Genomic DNA, 16,226 nt, shown 5'->3' on the forward strand with positions numbered 1-16,226 from the left:
TCATAAATTGTTTTATAAGCTTTATGAATTCAAATGGTGGTTCAAAAATGTGTTTCCAATTTCAAAATAAATACAAATTCAATTACAAGCATTCATATTCAGGGTTGTTAATTATATTAGGTAAACAGTTTTTCAGTATAGGTAGGTTTTTACATGGTACAACTTGCCCCGGAAAAATGTTACAACTAGCCCCAGCATGAAATTTGGCACATAAAATCAATTTAAAAAAAAAGCGAAACTGATATAGACATAACACATACACGCAATTTGAGCCAAAACACGGTTGCATATAACAAAAAAACACTTAGCACTCTATCTTTTTCGGGTAAAGAGGTAGACCAAAAATAAAATTAAAAAAAAAAGTTACAAACATGCATTTTTTGGGCACCACTAGTGTAACTTCTCACCCTGTCGTCTAATCTTCATCTGAAGAAAATGTGCCGGTAGATATTCAAAAATTGAGCATTTTTCTCCTTTACGCGTTTCTTAATATTGAAAGGAACATCGCTTTTTTTAGCTGTTAATTCTTACCCCTGTTACATTTAGCCCCACTCTCCCCTACCGTTAATAACGGTACAAAAAATATTTTTTTTATTTAAAAAGTTGGCTCTTATGTGTACTACACACAAAAATTTTAATCAAAATCGTTAGAGCCGTTTTTGAAAAAAATTAACTTTTCTATTTCCGTTATATGGCAGGTACCGTTAGTTTTGGTCATAAAAAAAAATTTCAATTTCCCCTCTAGGGAATCACCAAAAACTGCTAACTACCAAGTTTAAAGAAAATCACTTCACTCGTTTAGGCTGCAGCTCCAGAAAGAGACAGACACACAGACAGACAGACAGACAGACAGACAGACAGACAGAATTGCCGGACCCACTTTTTTGGCATTCTCCATCATCGTAATGTCATGTAAAATTGTTATCTCGAGTTCGATTTTTTTTACGAATCCTAAACTTGCCCTATAGTTACGGTGACCATATTTCTGGAAGCGAAACCCGGGACAGATAAAAATTCGTTGGATCGTTTTGAAAATATTGATTTTTCAATAAAAAATTTAATGTTTTTAAATGAGTTTTCATAATTTTTTAATTATTTTGATATCAAGATTGCCTAAACGATTTTATGGGAGCGTTTTTGTTGAAATCATTTAAGTCGAAATCAGAAATCAAAAAAATGGTTTTATAATAATGTCTGTTAACAACTTCTAAGAAAATATTATTTTAATCAAAATCAGGAGAGCTGTTTTTTAACATTTTAATTTTATTTTAAATGATTTTGAAATTGTATGATCTTTAACACAACTTTTAACATTTCCTTAAAAGTTTTGAAACTAATCTGGGTTCTTTACTCTTCCATATGTTGTTCTTTCTTCTAAAATATTTAACCTGGTGTAGCAACCTGACAAACAGACGCTGGAACTAAATAATTGACGAACATTTTAAAAAAACTAATACCTAGTCTGGAGGCGAAACGAAAATTTTCTTACAAAACCAGCACAAAGAAATCGCAAACGAAAATTTTGCTGCTCATGGCACAATACGCAGCTTAGGTAACGAAATTCTTAACTGTGCTGGAATATATGGAGATTTTTCAATTGTTTGTCACTCCCATTTATTTGTCCAGGCAATTTTTCTTGCAGCAAAAGTTTTTTGACTTTGGAGACTTAGAAAAATGTTCGTTTTGCTTCAGCAGCGTATTTAATTTTAATTTCCAGACACTGTTTTCTTGTTTTCCGTACAAAGTATTTAAAATATTGAATACAAAAATCAGATAATGTTCAAATACGGGACAATCACGGGACAAATTACAAAATACGGGACACTTATACGTCCCGGGTTTCTTAAATCAAAACCCGGGCCAAGCTGTAGAAATACGGGACAGTCCCGGGTAAACCGGGACGGATGGTCACCGTACCTATAGTACCTATATCGCAAGTAATAATAATTAATGCAAAAATTAGGTCCCGTATTCTGATTCATCCGGTTCTTCTGATTCATCTGATATGTCTGGTTGAACATCTGGTTGATCATCGGAACGCAGTTTAAGATAAAAGTCGTGAAAATTAGAATTAATTAAGTCGAGCATATCAAGAAGATCTTTTTTTTTTTTGCAGAGCTTATTTGAATGGATTCATCGTATGCAATTTTAACCATACTTGTAGTTACTTTGTTAATTCCTCTTTTTTATGTTCAAGATTTTAAAACCCTCGGATTCATCTAACCTAGTCTTATACTCTATTTGGCCAAACGTTTTTGTGTATCTAAGCCATCTTATGGAGCTCCATTTAAAAGCTTCTCCGAGATTGTTTTTTTTTTTTTTTTGCGCCACATAAATTTTTTTTTTAAGACCGCTGAAAAATTTAAAAACATCGATTGTTTCATTTCTAGGACTTTAAAAGTGTTTTTTAAAGTGTTTTTTTTTTTTTTTTTTTAATCTAAAGAAAAGTATTTTAAAGAATTAATAATTTTTATGAATTATAAATTTGAAAAAAGAAAGTTTTCTTGTAATTTTAAATTAATTTAACAATAAGTATGTACATACCTTTTTTTGTTGTATGTCTTTAATTTGTTATAGTTAATTAGTCAATCCTGGTATAAAAAACACTATTTCAAACACTAAATGGAAAAAAAAACTGAATTATTAACTCACTTCACTAAAATAAAAACGTGCGCACAAATGAAAATTCAGAGTCAAACTACGCAGAAAAACATCTTATGTTCTTGTTCTAACGAGAATTTTTGTTGGTTTGCAAACGGTAAATTATCCTATGACTACTTAGGGAGAGAAAAATTTCAGTTTAAAATTCAAAAAATCATCTTATGTTGACATAAGATGATTTGCCTTTTCACACTTTTTTCGATTTTTTTAAAGTATTTTATCTTATAACGAAGAAAAAAATAACAAAAATAATAAAAAAATTATTAAAATATTGAAGTATTTTATCTTATGTCAACTTAAGGATGAATTTTGTTTCTGCTTGCACGCGTGAAAATATCTTAAGTCAACATAAGATAATTTATGATTTCACTAGAATGAAAAAGTCTTAACCCAATATAATCTTAAGTCTACACAACACAAAATCTTATGTGGACTTAAGATATTTTACCGCGTGTAAAGATGTGTCTTTTGAACATAAGATGAAATTGTTTTTGTGCATAAAAAAGCAAAGGAGTGAGATAGAAAGATGCTGATGAGACAGAACTGTAGGCCTTTAGAATGTCAATGGGGTTCAACAAAAAAAAAACTCTAAACATCTTAAGTCGACTTAAGATACTTTACCTTTTCAGTCGAGAAATAAACGCTTCAATTGACTCATTTTAAAAGCACACAACCTGTTTTCTTACTTACGTTATCACGTAAAATCATCGTCCGTAAACCGGCTTTACAAACAACCTCTTTTTTTTCAAATTATTAAAACTGCTGAAATGAAATACAAATTCAAAGTGTTCTTCTTAATTTGTAAATCTCCCCTAAAGAAATCTTAATTGGAGTTGATTTTTTCTGGAAACCAAAACTTACCTTAAAAAGTTGATTGAAAAAAAAAAAAAGTAATATCAGTTCCCCTCGTGCAAATTAAATCAAAAACAATATCAAAATCCCATGTTTTTAAATTGATTTCTATTTTTAATTTATTTTTATTTTGTCACACTTTTGAGTTTCATTTTTAATTGAAAACGAAAAAAAAAAATTGAATATCCATACAATCGAATCTCGAGGTAAAAAAAACTTCTTAAATTCGTTTCTCCCCCATTCGTCGTGATTGTATTTTACGAGAATTTTGAACTCCTTCTTCAATTAGTGCATCCCCCAGATTTTCCTTATCTTCAGGATCTGTTTCATCATCATGCAAGACAGACCTAATCTCATTAGCTGCCTCATTGTATTGTTGTTGTTGTTGTTGTTGCATTAATTGATTTGGATTAAATGCACCCGCAGCTGAAGGACGATACCATGCAGCTGGATTTGGATAACTTGGCAAAGGGACTGCATTTTCTGCTGCTGCATTAGGGTTGATTGCTGTCCAGAAAGAACTTGGTATGTTGAAGGGTAATGTCGCTGGAACATGATGATGATGTTGAGTGCTTGCAGCTTGTGAGGGGATCGTTGTCAAGTAGGGCCATGTTGGTTGAGCAGTTTGTGATGGACCGGGACCCTTCATGCCCTGAGAGGCTGCAACGACGGATGGAGAATTCACTGATGGCCAGTATGGCCATGTTGGCGATATCGCTGAATTGGGATTGTTTGATGGTGGGAATGTTGGAGTGTTTGGCCAATTGGCCCAATTTGGAGCACTTGATGATGCTGCCGGTCCAAGCAAGCCAAGGAATGGTGGATATGGAATAGGGATGATTTGATAAGGACCAATTGAATAATGTGGATCGCGAGGAGGATGGGTTAATGTAGTTGGGTACTGATGTGGATAATATGATGGCCGTTTAGGTGGACGTTGTGTGGGAGTTGGAGTTGGTGGCAATGGAGTAGTTGGTGATGGAGTAGCTGGCGGTGATGGTTCTTTTAGAACAACAATGCAGTTTATAACCGGCGCACCGGAGGAACTATTAGGTTTATCTTTATTCAAATCGACTGCTGCAGGATTGGAGTTGGCTGTTGCTGCTGGCCGACTTGTTGAACTCGGACGATAGTCTGATGGCTCCAATTCGTCGGTGCTCAAGTCCTCATCATAGTTATCAATATTCACTGTTCCCGGATGATAGAAATTGATGGAAAATGTACCGAAATTGCTGCCTGGAGGATCAACAATTGCATCGTAACTTCTTTGAGAGTGATGGGAATTTCTATTTGTTTGAATGGTACAAAATGGATAACCTTGGGTCTTATCGATGGAAGGTTTTAAAAGTGAATTATTGATTGGATCCAAGCCGGTTATATTGACGGGGGTTATTAGGCCATTAACAATGTTATTGATGATGTCTGTTATCACTTCGGAACCGCCGGAAATAAGTCTGTTTTGTGAGATAAATGGATTGCCATTGTTTAGTTCGAGAATAGCTTGGTATTGGGCAGGGGATATCAATTGAAATGGTACAGCTGATGTGGATGCTAGAGGCTCAGTGCTAGCTGTAATAAATGCAGAGAATTAAAATAATTTGATTTGGAATGTTTGATTTTTGAACTTACCACTTGTTGAGGTACAAAAACTGGCCAACTGTAAGATGACCAAAATCAACAATTTGAAGGTCTTCATTTTTATAGAACTCTTTTTCTTTGCAGAGTTCTTTAGGTTGAAGTTGATTGATTGGTATTGCTCTCATTTTGCAAATGCAGAATCATTTTATATACAAATCTGTAGAAATTGTTCTTCTTTAAGAATTCACCCAGTTTTATGACTTTGTCCATCAAATGACCTCTTTTTTTTTTTTTTTTTTCTCTGAAATCTGATATTCTTTAAGATGATAAGATAAATAAAAGTCCAATTAAAAATAAATTAAACATTTTAAATGAGATTTCTATCAGATGGAAATCTCACGAAGAAGAGTTTTAAAAGTTAAAACACTTTAACCGGTTCAGCAATAATTTGATAGTCTAATTAACCTTTTTTTTTATTACCTAAGCTTCTTGGTTTTTATTCTAACGAAATACGCAAGAAAAATGAGTCATAAACATAAGAGTCGAATGTGAATAGTTTGGTAAGTAGGTCACTATTTTTAGTATATCTACTTCACTAAAAGTTCTGACGTTTTTTAAGATATTATTATTTCACTTTTGAATATTTTATACGACAGAAAGGAATATAAAAGTTTGAATTTAAATATAAAGTTGGCATAAAATGTAGGACATGAATTTAACGTTTTATACGTCTTGTGTTAGCATGGTTAATAGGTTTTAGTCTTTTTAAAAAGGAAAATATATTTTTCTTTTTGATGCAGTTATAAACTTAATTAAGAGAATTTAGTCAAATTTTTATTAAAAGGGTGTCAAAAATGGTATATTTTAAATGAAAATGGAATTCTAACTAAACATTTAAATTAAATAAAACATTAAATAAGAATGACAGAAAATTATATTTGTTTTGGGGGAAATTTTTCAAAATTTATTTTTTTCGGTAAAGGGGTTATACCTAACTTTAACTGTTTTCTAAAATCAAAAAAAAATATTTTTTTTTTTCATCTATGAATAAAGCTTTAACAGACCTGTCTTTTGAGTGCCTTGTAGATGTTTTCAAGGTAAATTGTTCAAAATGCATTTTTTTCGGCATAGGTACCTAAGCCTTAAATTTTTTTCGAAAATCAAAAAAAAAAAAATATTTTTTTATTTTTGTTTCATTTATAAGAGCTTAAAAAGGACCTGTCTTTAGACTGTCTTATCGATGTATGCTGGTGAAATTTTTCAAAGTGCATTTTTTTAGGTAAGAGGATAGCATTGAATTTTTTCGAAAACAAAAAAAAAAAAATTTTATTATTATTTTTGTTTCATTTATAGAGCTTAAAAAGAACTGTGTTTGGATGTTTAAATTGATGTATTCTTGAGAAATTTTTCAAAATTTAATAAAATAAAAATATTTTGTAATTTTTGTTTCATTTATAAATAGAGATTAAAAAAGACCTGTCTTTTGACTGTCTTGTCGATGTATTCTCGGGAAATTTTCAAAACGCATTTTTTTCGTTAAGGGATTAGCGTTTACTTAATTTTTTCGAAAATAGAAAAAAAAATATTTTTTAATTTTTGTTTTGTTTTGTTTAGAGCTTAAAGAGACTTGTTTTTTGATGTCTCTTTTTGAGTGTCTTGTCAATACACACTGGGGAAATTTTTCAAAACGCATTTTTTTCGGTAAGGGATTAGCGTTTACATATTTTTTTCGAAAATCGAAAAAAAAAATATTTTTTAGTTTTTGATTCATTTATAAGAGCTTAAAAAGACCTGTCTTTAGATTGTCGTATGGATGTACTCGGGCGAAATTTTTCAAAGTGCATTTTTTCCGGTAAGGGGTTAGCATTGATTTTTTTCGAAAATCGAAAAAAAAATATTTTTTTGTTTCGCATTTATAAATAGAGCTTAAAAAGACCTGTCTTTTGACAATCTTGTCGATTTTTTAGGGGACATTTTTCAAAATTCATTTTTTTCGAAAATCGAAAAAAAGTTTTTATTATTATTATTATTATTATTTTTTTTTAATTTATTATTTTTCACAGTTCATCCTAGCCTTGTTTAGACTTAAAAAAAAAAACTTTGAATAATAAGTTAAAACAGTAAAAGAAGTGGGGTTTAACTGCCATTCGAAATTTTAATTTTCATTTTGGTTGCTGAAGTGAAATATGGAATTTTTCCCAATTTTTTTCCAAATTCGTCACAGTTTTTTTTAATATTTCTTAAAATTTTTAAATGCTATAGGTACTTCTGTGTGCTTTATCCACTTGTCGTAAGCAGTTCTAAAATTTAAACAAACCTATAAAGTGTAAAATAAATTTAGTTTTCAAAAATATTAGGTAGATAATCTTATAAAATTAAAAACTGCTTTTACAAGGGTCTTTAAATCCCTGCAAAGTTAACGTCTTATAACCTTTCCATATTACAAAGTTCAGCAGTAATCATATATGAAGGTATTTCTATTATAAGAAAGTATAATATCTGTAAAAAATCGTTTTGAGAATTACCATCGTATTCCAACAACATCAAAGATTCTTCAGCTATTATAGCCTTGTTAGCTGAGCTTTGCAATTTAATTTCCTTATTTACCCTATACACTATTCATGCACCACCTACCAGAAACATTCGACATAAAGTGAGCTGTTAGTCCTGCAATTTCTTTCTATTCTTTTAATTTTTTTTTTGTAAAATAAATTATACAGACGACGACCATCATTAGCTATGGAGCTTTATTGCTATACCCATATACGAAAGGGACCAAACTTGCCTATAAAACTCTATATATTGTATACCCTTTCATGGCTCTCTAACTAGCTTCCAGGCAAGTCAAGCAAAAACACCACATGAAGTGGCATAGTTATAATCCTGATTCTGCATGTGGAAATCTTTAAGAGACTATAAGAGTGGGAGACCGAGGGTAACTCTATACAAAAAAAAAAAAAAAACCCTATATTATTACCCCTAACGACACCAAGAGTAAACATAAAATTTAGAAGCCAACAAGTTCCCATGCAAATAATGCTGAAGCAGAACAACCCGCACGATGATGATGGGGGTAAGGAAGAAAGTAGTAGTTGCTTCTACTTACCACCAGGAGTCTGAAGCAATTTGTTGTTTTTCTTTTTTTCTTTTGTTCTTCTCTAAAAAAAAAAACTGTATGCATCCTCAATTTTATGTTTTTTTTTATTTCTTTCATATAAAACTGGAAGCTAATGACTTTTCTCCAACGGGAATCAAGAAAGAGGTCCTTGCAATGAATACGAGGTTTATGCAAACATTTATTTTTTGCTCGGCTTATAAGTTTTATATAAAACAAAAATTTATTATTTCTCTACTCTACTCTGTTTTTTAACTCTGCTGTGCTCTGCTCCGATCTGGTCCGGTTGGGTTAGTCCCACACCGACTGGGCCGGGCCAAGTCGGACAGGGTCGAGTCGAGAGATGTTGGGGACGGACGGACGGGTCGGCTGCTAAGGCAGCAGAACGGTACCTATACTATACGGATCTGTAAGAGTGTTAAAATAAAATATACATCAGCGTTGTAGAGTGTCAACAAAAAAGTGCAGAACCAAATTGGATGGTGCACACAAAGCAAACATAAACGAAAAGTATATTTTTTTTTTTTTGAGACTCGTGTATACCTTCTATAGAGTACATATATATCGTTTGACTTTACGCTCAGATTATGCCGCATAGCATTTACATATTTACAAAAGGAAAATAAATCATATAGCCCACGAGGGGGAACGATTATAGGGTGGTTCTGGTAGGGAAAGATTTCAAGCCGCAGATTTAGCTGGATTTTATACTTTTAACTTTTATTTTTTTCTAAACGAAACAGCTAAGTAAATATTAAAATGGATGATGATGGTTTTTGTACTTATGTGGGGGGCTTTATGCAGGGAAAAATAAGTTTATTTCTTTAAAAATGTGTACAAAAGTTTTTTGGAGATATTTATCAAATATTTTGTTTATATAATAAATATCCGATAAGATGATAAATTGTTAAACAGGAGGCAGTTGAAGGGAAAATTGTGTTAAAATGGCTTAGGGTGAACATTATATTTTTTAAAAGCTGTTACTCAGTTGTTTATATTGTGGTAGGTTAAAGAGTTAAGCTATGATTACACGGTCAACGAAATCGGTCAACGCGTTGACTCTCTGACGTCAAGAAAAAATCCATATTCTCTCTGTCATCTCACCGTCAACGTTCACAGCGTCAATGCATAAAACATTGACTATCACACGATTGACACTATTGCGTCAATGTTGTCTTAAATTACGTTGACGCGCCAGGTGTGTCAACGTGACGTTTACTTAGCAGTGTCAACGCGCTGACTCGCAAAACTTTGTTGATCACACTGTTTGACACAAAGCAAACATTTAAATTTTCCAAAAATATTTTGTAAAACAAAAATCGGAGAAAATGAGATTTGAAAAAAGCTCTTATAGAAAAATTAAACGAAACTTTGTTTGACATGGTTGCATTGAAATGTAAATATTTCGAGATATATGCAATGCACTTTTAAGATAAAAGTCTTAAATGAATTCTGATAAGATTCTTGAACGAATATAAATGTAAAATTACTAAATTTTTGTCGAAAAATTAGAAAAAAAAATAAAAAAGTTTCGACATTTGATTTTTAATAAATCGAAAAAAATCAATATGGCCAGCTTCAAACGCTGATAGCATAGGAACGCCGCACCCAATGTTAATGGTTATGGTCTTTAAATGTAGCTTAGAATATGCTAATGGTTTTTGTTTTTTTGTAAAAAAAAATTTTTTGCATCCAACATGGGTGCCATGGTCATACCGAAAAGTTTTTTTTTGGAAAAAAAAACAAAAAGGTGAAATGAAAGCCCTTCCTCCAAAACGGTACACCATTAAAAAAATCGCCCTACAAAAAAAGTTCCCAATCCAACTTTCATCACATTTCTATACAAAAAACAATGTCATTCTGAAACGATGACACGGTATTAAATTCTGCCGCGTCAACGCTGGGACAGGGTCATTGCGATGACTCCCAGTCCTAAAACCCTGTCAACGCGTCCCAATGGCATTGACAGAGAGATTACACGGTCATCGAAAATAGTCAACGCGTTGACCCAAAAATGTGTGTCAACGCGAGTGTCATCGTACCCGTCAACACAATTACAGCAGTTTTCGTTGACGATCACACGACGTGACACTCTTGGGACAGATTGTGACGTCATTTTTACGTCAGAGAGTCAACGCCTTGACCGATTTCGTTGACCGTGTAATCATAGCTTTAAACAATAGATTAATAAAATATTTTTGAATTAAGTTTAATTTTTAAAATGAATACATTTTTTTTTGTTTTCGAAAAAATCCAAGGTTAACAAAAATAAAATGCACGACTGGGTCGCACGTACTTGCTCTTGTAGTTCAAAGTGTCTTTATCTTAAGTATCTATTGTAAATTTAAGATTTTGTTAAGTTTCGAAAAAAAATTTTTTTTTAAATCGAATGTTAAGAAAATTAAATTTTTCATTTTATTTTACATTTCAAAATGAAAAGAATTAGTTGTCTGTAAATTTTGAATAAAATTAGCTTATGCTTCGATTGAACATATGAACCTAAAAAATGTCAATTTTTGCAAAATGGCAACGCCATATTTCCGTTCTCCGAATTTTTTGAGAAAAACTAAAAACGCAGTTTTGTTAGGATCTATAAGACCATTACGTATATAACGTATATAATTTTATCTAAATCGTTAAAGCCGTTTTCGAGAAAAGTTCAATACCTCGAAAACGGTATATGGGAGGTATGCGTTAAAAAGGAGATATTAAAAAAATAAAAAAAAAAACGGACCTAGGAAATTACGCAAAAATCATCTGTACCAAATTTCAAGCGAATCCATCCACCCGTTTAGGCCCTAGCTCGATGTACAGATGGACGCACAGACACACAGACCGACGGACGGCATGACGAAAACCACTTTTTTGATCTTCTCCATCATAGTAATGTTGGTTTTGATTAAAACCTCGAATTTTTTTTTCTGCACGAAACCAATACTTGCCCTATAGAGCAAGTAAAAATTAAAAATTTACGAATGTATTCGAACTAACGAAATTGCAAAGAAAATAAAAAAAAGTATTAGATCTGAGATTAAAAGTCGCTAGCTATTTTAACTATGCACGATTAAGAATTCTTATTTTACCTTTTTGTTTTGCTTCTTTAATTCCATTAAAAACGCAATTTTTATTTTTATTGTATCGATATATTTCGAGGGCCTTTTTGCCTCATCATCAGGATCTAGTAATAAAAACATGCGTTTAATACTAAAATACATTAATAAATTTATAGTTATACCTACCAAAAATACTAACAATAAATTAATGATTTAATTCGTATCTCTTTTCTTATAAAAATTATACAAATTAAATTTTAACAGACATTTGTTTTGATATAAAATTTTTTTTAAAACATTAAACAAAGTTTATAGAAGTATTTAAAGTACAAAAATATCTTAAAAATTTTGAATTTAACTGTTTCTTAAATTGGCATCGACTATTAAATTGTAGTATGTATTTGTGTAATCACGTTTATCAATTTTATAATTACAAGCAATTTGTTCATTTTTTATAATTTGGTTTACCTCGTGTATTTGCAACTTAAATTTATTTCTTTCTAACTTTAAAATTTTGCTTCCATCGAAATCAAAAGAATGTCCACTTTCTCTGACATGATCAGCCAAAGCAGCGAAGTTTTTGTTGATTGACCCTTGAATAATTTTATCGCATTCGTTCTTATGTTGGCTCATTCTTGTTCCCATTTTTTGAATTGTTTCACCTATATAAACTTTTTTTTTTTTTTTTTAATGGAATTAAAGAAGCAAAACAAAAAGGTAAAATAAGAATTCTTAATATTTAATCCAGCAATACAAAAAAACGAAATATATAAATGCACGATTAAACTCAGACGTAGGTTTTAAGAGAATCTTTAGACCTTTTTTGATAAAAAAAAGTAATTAGCCCAGGGAAATTAGTAAATTAAATCGCATTTTTCGCGGGACAAAATTTTTTTCATGGAATGTGTTCGGGTGGTTGTCCTTATCATAAAAGTCAATTTGTTGGGATAATTGGAGGCTGGGAACAGCCGCCATCTTGGAAAAGAGATTGGTATCGTTTTTATTGAATAGCTCCATTGTTATTCATTTAAACAAAAATTGACAAAGGTAAGACTTATTAACAATAAAATTATCTAAAAAATGATATACAAAACAATTCCGTGAGTTGATTAAATAAAATTTTATAGTTGGTCAAAGTGCGGGTTTGTATCGCAAGGTTGGGGCAAAATGATATTTGTTCATATATCTGACAAACTTTTGATTTGTTTGGATAATTCTTCAAGAATGAATTATAGTACTTATAATTATCTATAAAATGAGCCCACAATCGTTATTGTAACCATCGTATTGTAGAAGTAATCTAACTCCGAAACTCTCCATGTACTAGTCAAAAGTAAGAAAAAAGCTTGTTTTTTTGCTAATAGGCCGAGCAAATTTTGGGTGTAGAGGTATAACAAAAATATAAGTACGCAGTTTTGCAGCCATACGCGTCTTAATATCGATTTCAAAGGTCTGACAACTCCAATTTTGTGCTTTGTACGGTTTTCGGCGGGTTAAATAGCGTACGTTTTCCAGTTAATGTGAATGGGCTAAATTTATACTATTTGAAATTTTAAATATAAAAGCTGATGCTCTTTCATTTTTCCTAAATCTAGACACCCCAATCTTGAGTATGTGACCAATAGAACTCATGATATAAGCCAGTTATAAGATAATGTTTTAGAGACTTTTTTGTTTAGATTTTTGTTTGTTTATTTGAATTGAAAAACCTGATATGGTAAGTTAAAAAAGCTTATATCGTGAGTTTTATTAACCCCATCGCCGAGATTGAGGTGTCTAGATTTAGGAAAAATGATAAGGCCTCAGCCTTTTTATTTATAATTTCAAATAGTATAAATTTAGCCCATTCACATTAACTGGAAAACGTACGCTATTTAACCCCCCGAAAACCGTACAAAGCACAAAATTGGAGTTGTCAGACCTTTGAAATCGATATTAAGACGCGTATGGCTGCAAAACTGCGTACTTATATTTTTGTTATACCTCTACACCCAAAATTTGCTCGGCCTATTAGCAAAAAAAACAAGCTTTTTTCTTACTTTTGACTAGTACATGGAGAGTTTCGGAGTTAGATTACTTCTACAATACGATGGTTACAATAACGATTGTGGGCTCATTTTATAGATAATTATAAGTACTATAATTCATTCTTGAAGAATTATCCAAACAAATCAAAAGTTTGTCAGATATATGAACAAATATCATTTTGCCCCAACCTTGCGATACAAACCCGCACTTTGACCAACTATAAAATTTTATTTAATCAACTCACGGAATTGTTTTGTATATCATTTTTTAGATAATTTTATTGTTAATAAGTCTTACCTTTGTCAATTTTTGTTTAAATGAATAACAATGGAGCTATTCAATAAAAACGATACCAATCTCTTTTCCAAGATGGCGGCTGTTCCCAGCCTCCAATTATCCCAACAAATTGACTTTTATGATAAGGACAACCACCCGAACACATTCCATGAAAAAAATTTTGTCCCGCGAAAAATGCGATTTCACGCCTATATTTTGACTAATTTCCCTGAGCTAAATTAGTTTTTTATATTTTTTTTATTCCACAATTTTTAAATCCTTTTTTTTTTAATTAATTTCAAAATAAATTTCGTTTATTTTTTTTTTACACTAAAATTTTATCAAAAGTATTAAAGTAGGTATTAAAGAAAGAAATTTGTTTTTAAAACTACAGTATACGCTCGATATAGTGAACCCCCTTTAAAGTGCAGTATGAAATAAAGTGAAACACAAACATTTTACACATACTAATTTGAATAGCAAACTATGAAATTTTCGATACAGTGAGCTCTGTTTTTTTTTTTTTTATTCAACAAAAACTATCCCTGTTCCGATTCGCCTGCGCATGTCAATCAATTATCGGTTCATTCATGTACCTACTTTTCACGCTTTGAAATAAGCAATAAGGATGTTTTTATTTGTTTTTATTAAGAAGGAATTTGATAATTTAAATCAGTTTCTTTGAATTTGCCTTTTCTTTGATTTTTTTTTCCTAATTCGAACCTTTGTCAGTATTGTTATAAAAATAATTGATAAAAGTCTATTTTTACAACTGGAGGTCTCACAGCTGAAAGAGGCCAAGTTAAAAAAACAAAAAAAAGTCCAAATGTAGTGCCAAAATCTGCACAAGGTTTGACTCTACTAAAGTCTGTCATTATTTTAATCCAAAAGTGTTTCGATTCAAATTATCATTTGTTCGAAAAAAATATTTACCATAAGTGTTACGAATGGCAACACTGGCCATTCGAGTCAGCGCCTAATTTTGCACTGAAGGCAACCATTTTTGAAATACTTGTTTAAAATGTAAATTATTTTTAGTCTTGTGGGAGTCTTGTTACGTCTCTCGGGAGTGCAAGTCATGTTAGGTATCTTTTTAGAAACGGAGATAATAAATATGGGTTTTTTTATTAAATAAATAAATGGTTCACTTCAGATTCCAGCCCTCCAATTGATTAAGTAGGCACCTATAATTCGTCTTTCTATTATCTTAAATCTGCAAGTACAAAGTTTTTTTTTTTTTAATTTTCAAACACGACACAATTGGTAAGTTGGGTACAAACTTAGTGTCAAGTGAGGCAGTTAATTTGAAGAAACGAGCCAACAATTTTTTTCAATAAATACTCATTTTAAAGGATTTGAAAAATTGATAAACATCTCCTGAAAAAATCTATTTAACACAATTCATCAAAATTCTTTCAATCCATCAAAAGTAATTCTAAAAATGATTTATTTCAATCGATACAAAAAAAACTCAAATTCTTAATCAGTAAAACTCCCCACACAATCTAATAGGGAAACAAGTCCACCAAAAAAATATAAATTTTAAAAATATTTCCAATTATTGAAAATTCCCAATTAATGTCAATCGCCGTTCACTGGTCATATTTTCAATACACCTCATTAATTTTAGTGTGGCATAAGTTCAGTGTTCGTTGCTGTGGTACGGTGCCCTCTTCTCTCAGTTTTCCTGGCCCCCAATCGACCATAACAGACGAATTTAAGCCAATTAATCCCATCTATCGGGATCAGGCCTTATAAATGAGAAACTTCCCCCATACCACCTAGAACTATATCATCAGAAGCATATTGGCCCTCTCCACATATAAATGTCAAAGCTCACTCACCCACGTTTTAAAAATTAATGTCACAGGACTTCCATGGGTTCGGCCTGGCTTGAATTTGCCGATGCCGAGAGAGCGACTATACCATGAACAATTCCAATATATCAATTCATGGCAAAAATAGGAAAAAAAAAAAAATTGTGAAACGATATCCCAGAGCGTGGAAGCTCGTTAAAATCAATTAGCTCGATTTTGTGAAAATCTTCCAAGCAAAATCACATTAAATTTATGTCCTCCCTGGAATGACTGGTATTTATGGGTTTTCTCTACTATGCCACTAATACTTGCCACAGGCTCTCTCTCTCTCTCTCTCTCTCTGCTGCCACACACCGTTCGACGTTGTCGTCATCGTCATAGTTGTGAGTTAGTTTCCACACAACTCCTGTACAGCTTCATGCAACCAGTTGTATAGTGAAACTAGTCAATCACCCGGAACCCCACTCCAAGGGATAAACTCTCTTCTTCTCTCTCAAATGCAGTAACTACTTTATGCCAAACCACAATTGCTTAACACGCTCGATCCTCTAAACCTGGCACAAGAACGATGATGGTCCTCCATGCATATCCAGAACCTGCCACGAAAAATATACGAAAGAAAAAAAAAAAAAGAATTATAAAGAACTGCTTTAGGACTATATACGAGGATGAGAAAACGAAGCAAGGACTATCACAAAAACTGTCGAGAACGACATGACGCTTCTATATAGACGGGAAGTGTTCTGACAGGACGAAGAGTATTACAAAAGTTCTCTACTCCGGGATATGCTCGAGCTCGTGCTCGCGCGGCAGCACCTCCCCTTTTATATCCTTGTTAAACATTGT

At 31.9% G+C, this 16,226-nt stretch overlaps 1 protein-coding gene across 1 annotated transcript; it reads right to left on the bottom strand.

Annotated features, from left to right (window-relative positions):
- Nucleotides 1-3,733: 3,733 nt before the first annotated feature.
- Nucleotides 3,734-5,256, bottom strand: LOC129911082 (mucin-2). Its single transcript, XM_055988747.1, has 2 exons — nt 5,143-5,256; nt 3,734-5,082 (listed from the first exon to the last, which is right to left on the bottom strand). Exons 1-2 carry the CDS (start codon nt 5,207-5,209, stop codon nt 3,734-3,736), a joined length of 1,416 nt encoding a protein of 471 aa, XP_055844722.1. The 5' UTR covers nt 5,210-5,256.
- Nucleotides 5,257-16,226: the final 10,970 nt, after the last annotated feature.

Source organism: Episyrphus balteatus, chromosome 1, assembly GCF_945859705.1.
Source record: "Episyrphus balteatus chromosome 1, idEpiBalt1.1, whole genome shotgun sequence".
In the NCBI taxonomy this organism is placed as follows: Eukaryota; Metazoa; Arthropoda; class Insecta; order Diptera; family Syrphidae; genus Episyrphus; species Episyrphus balteatus.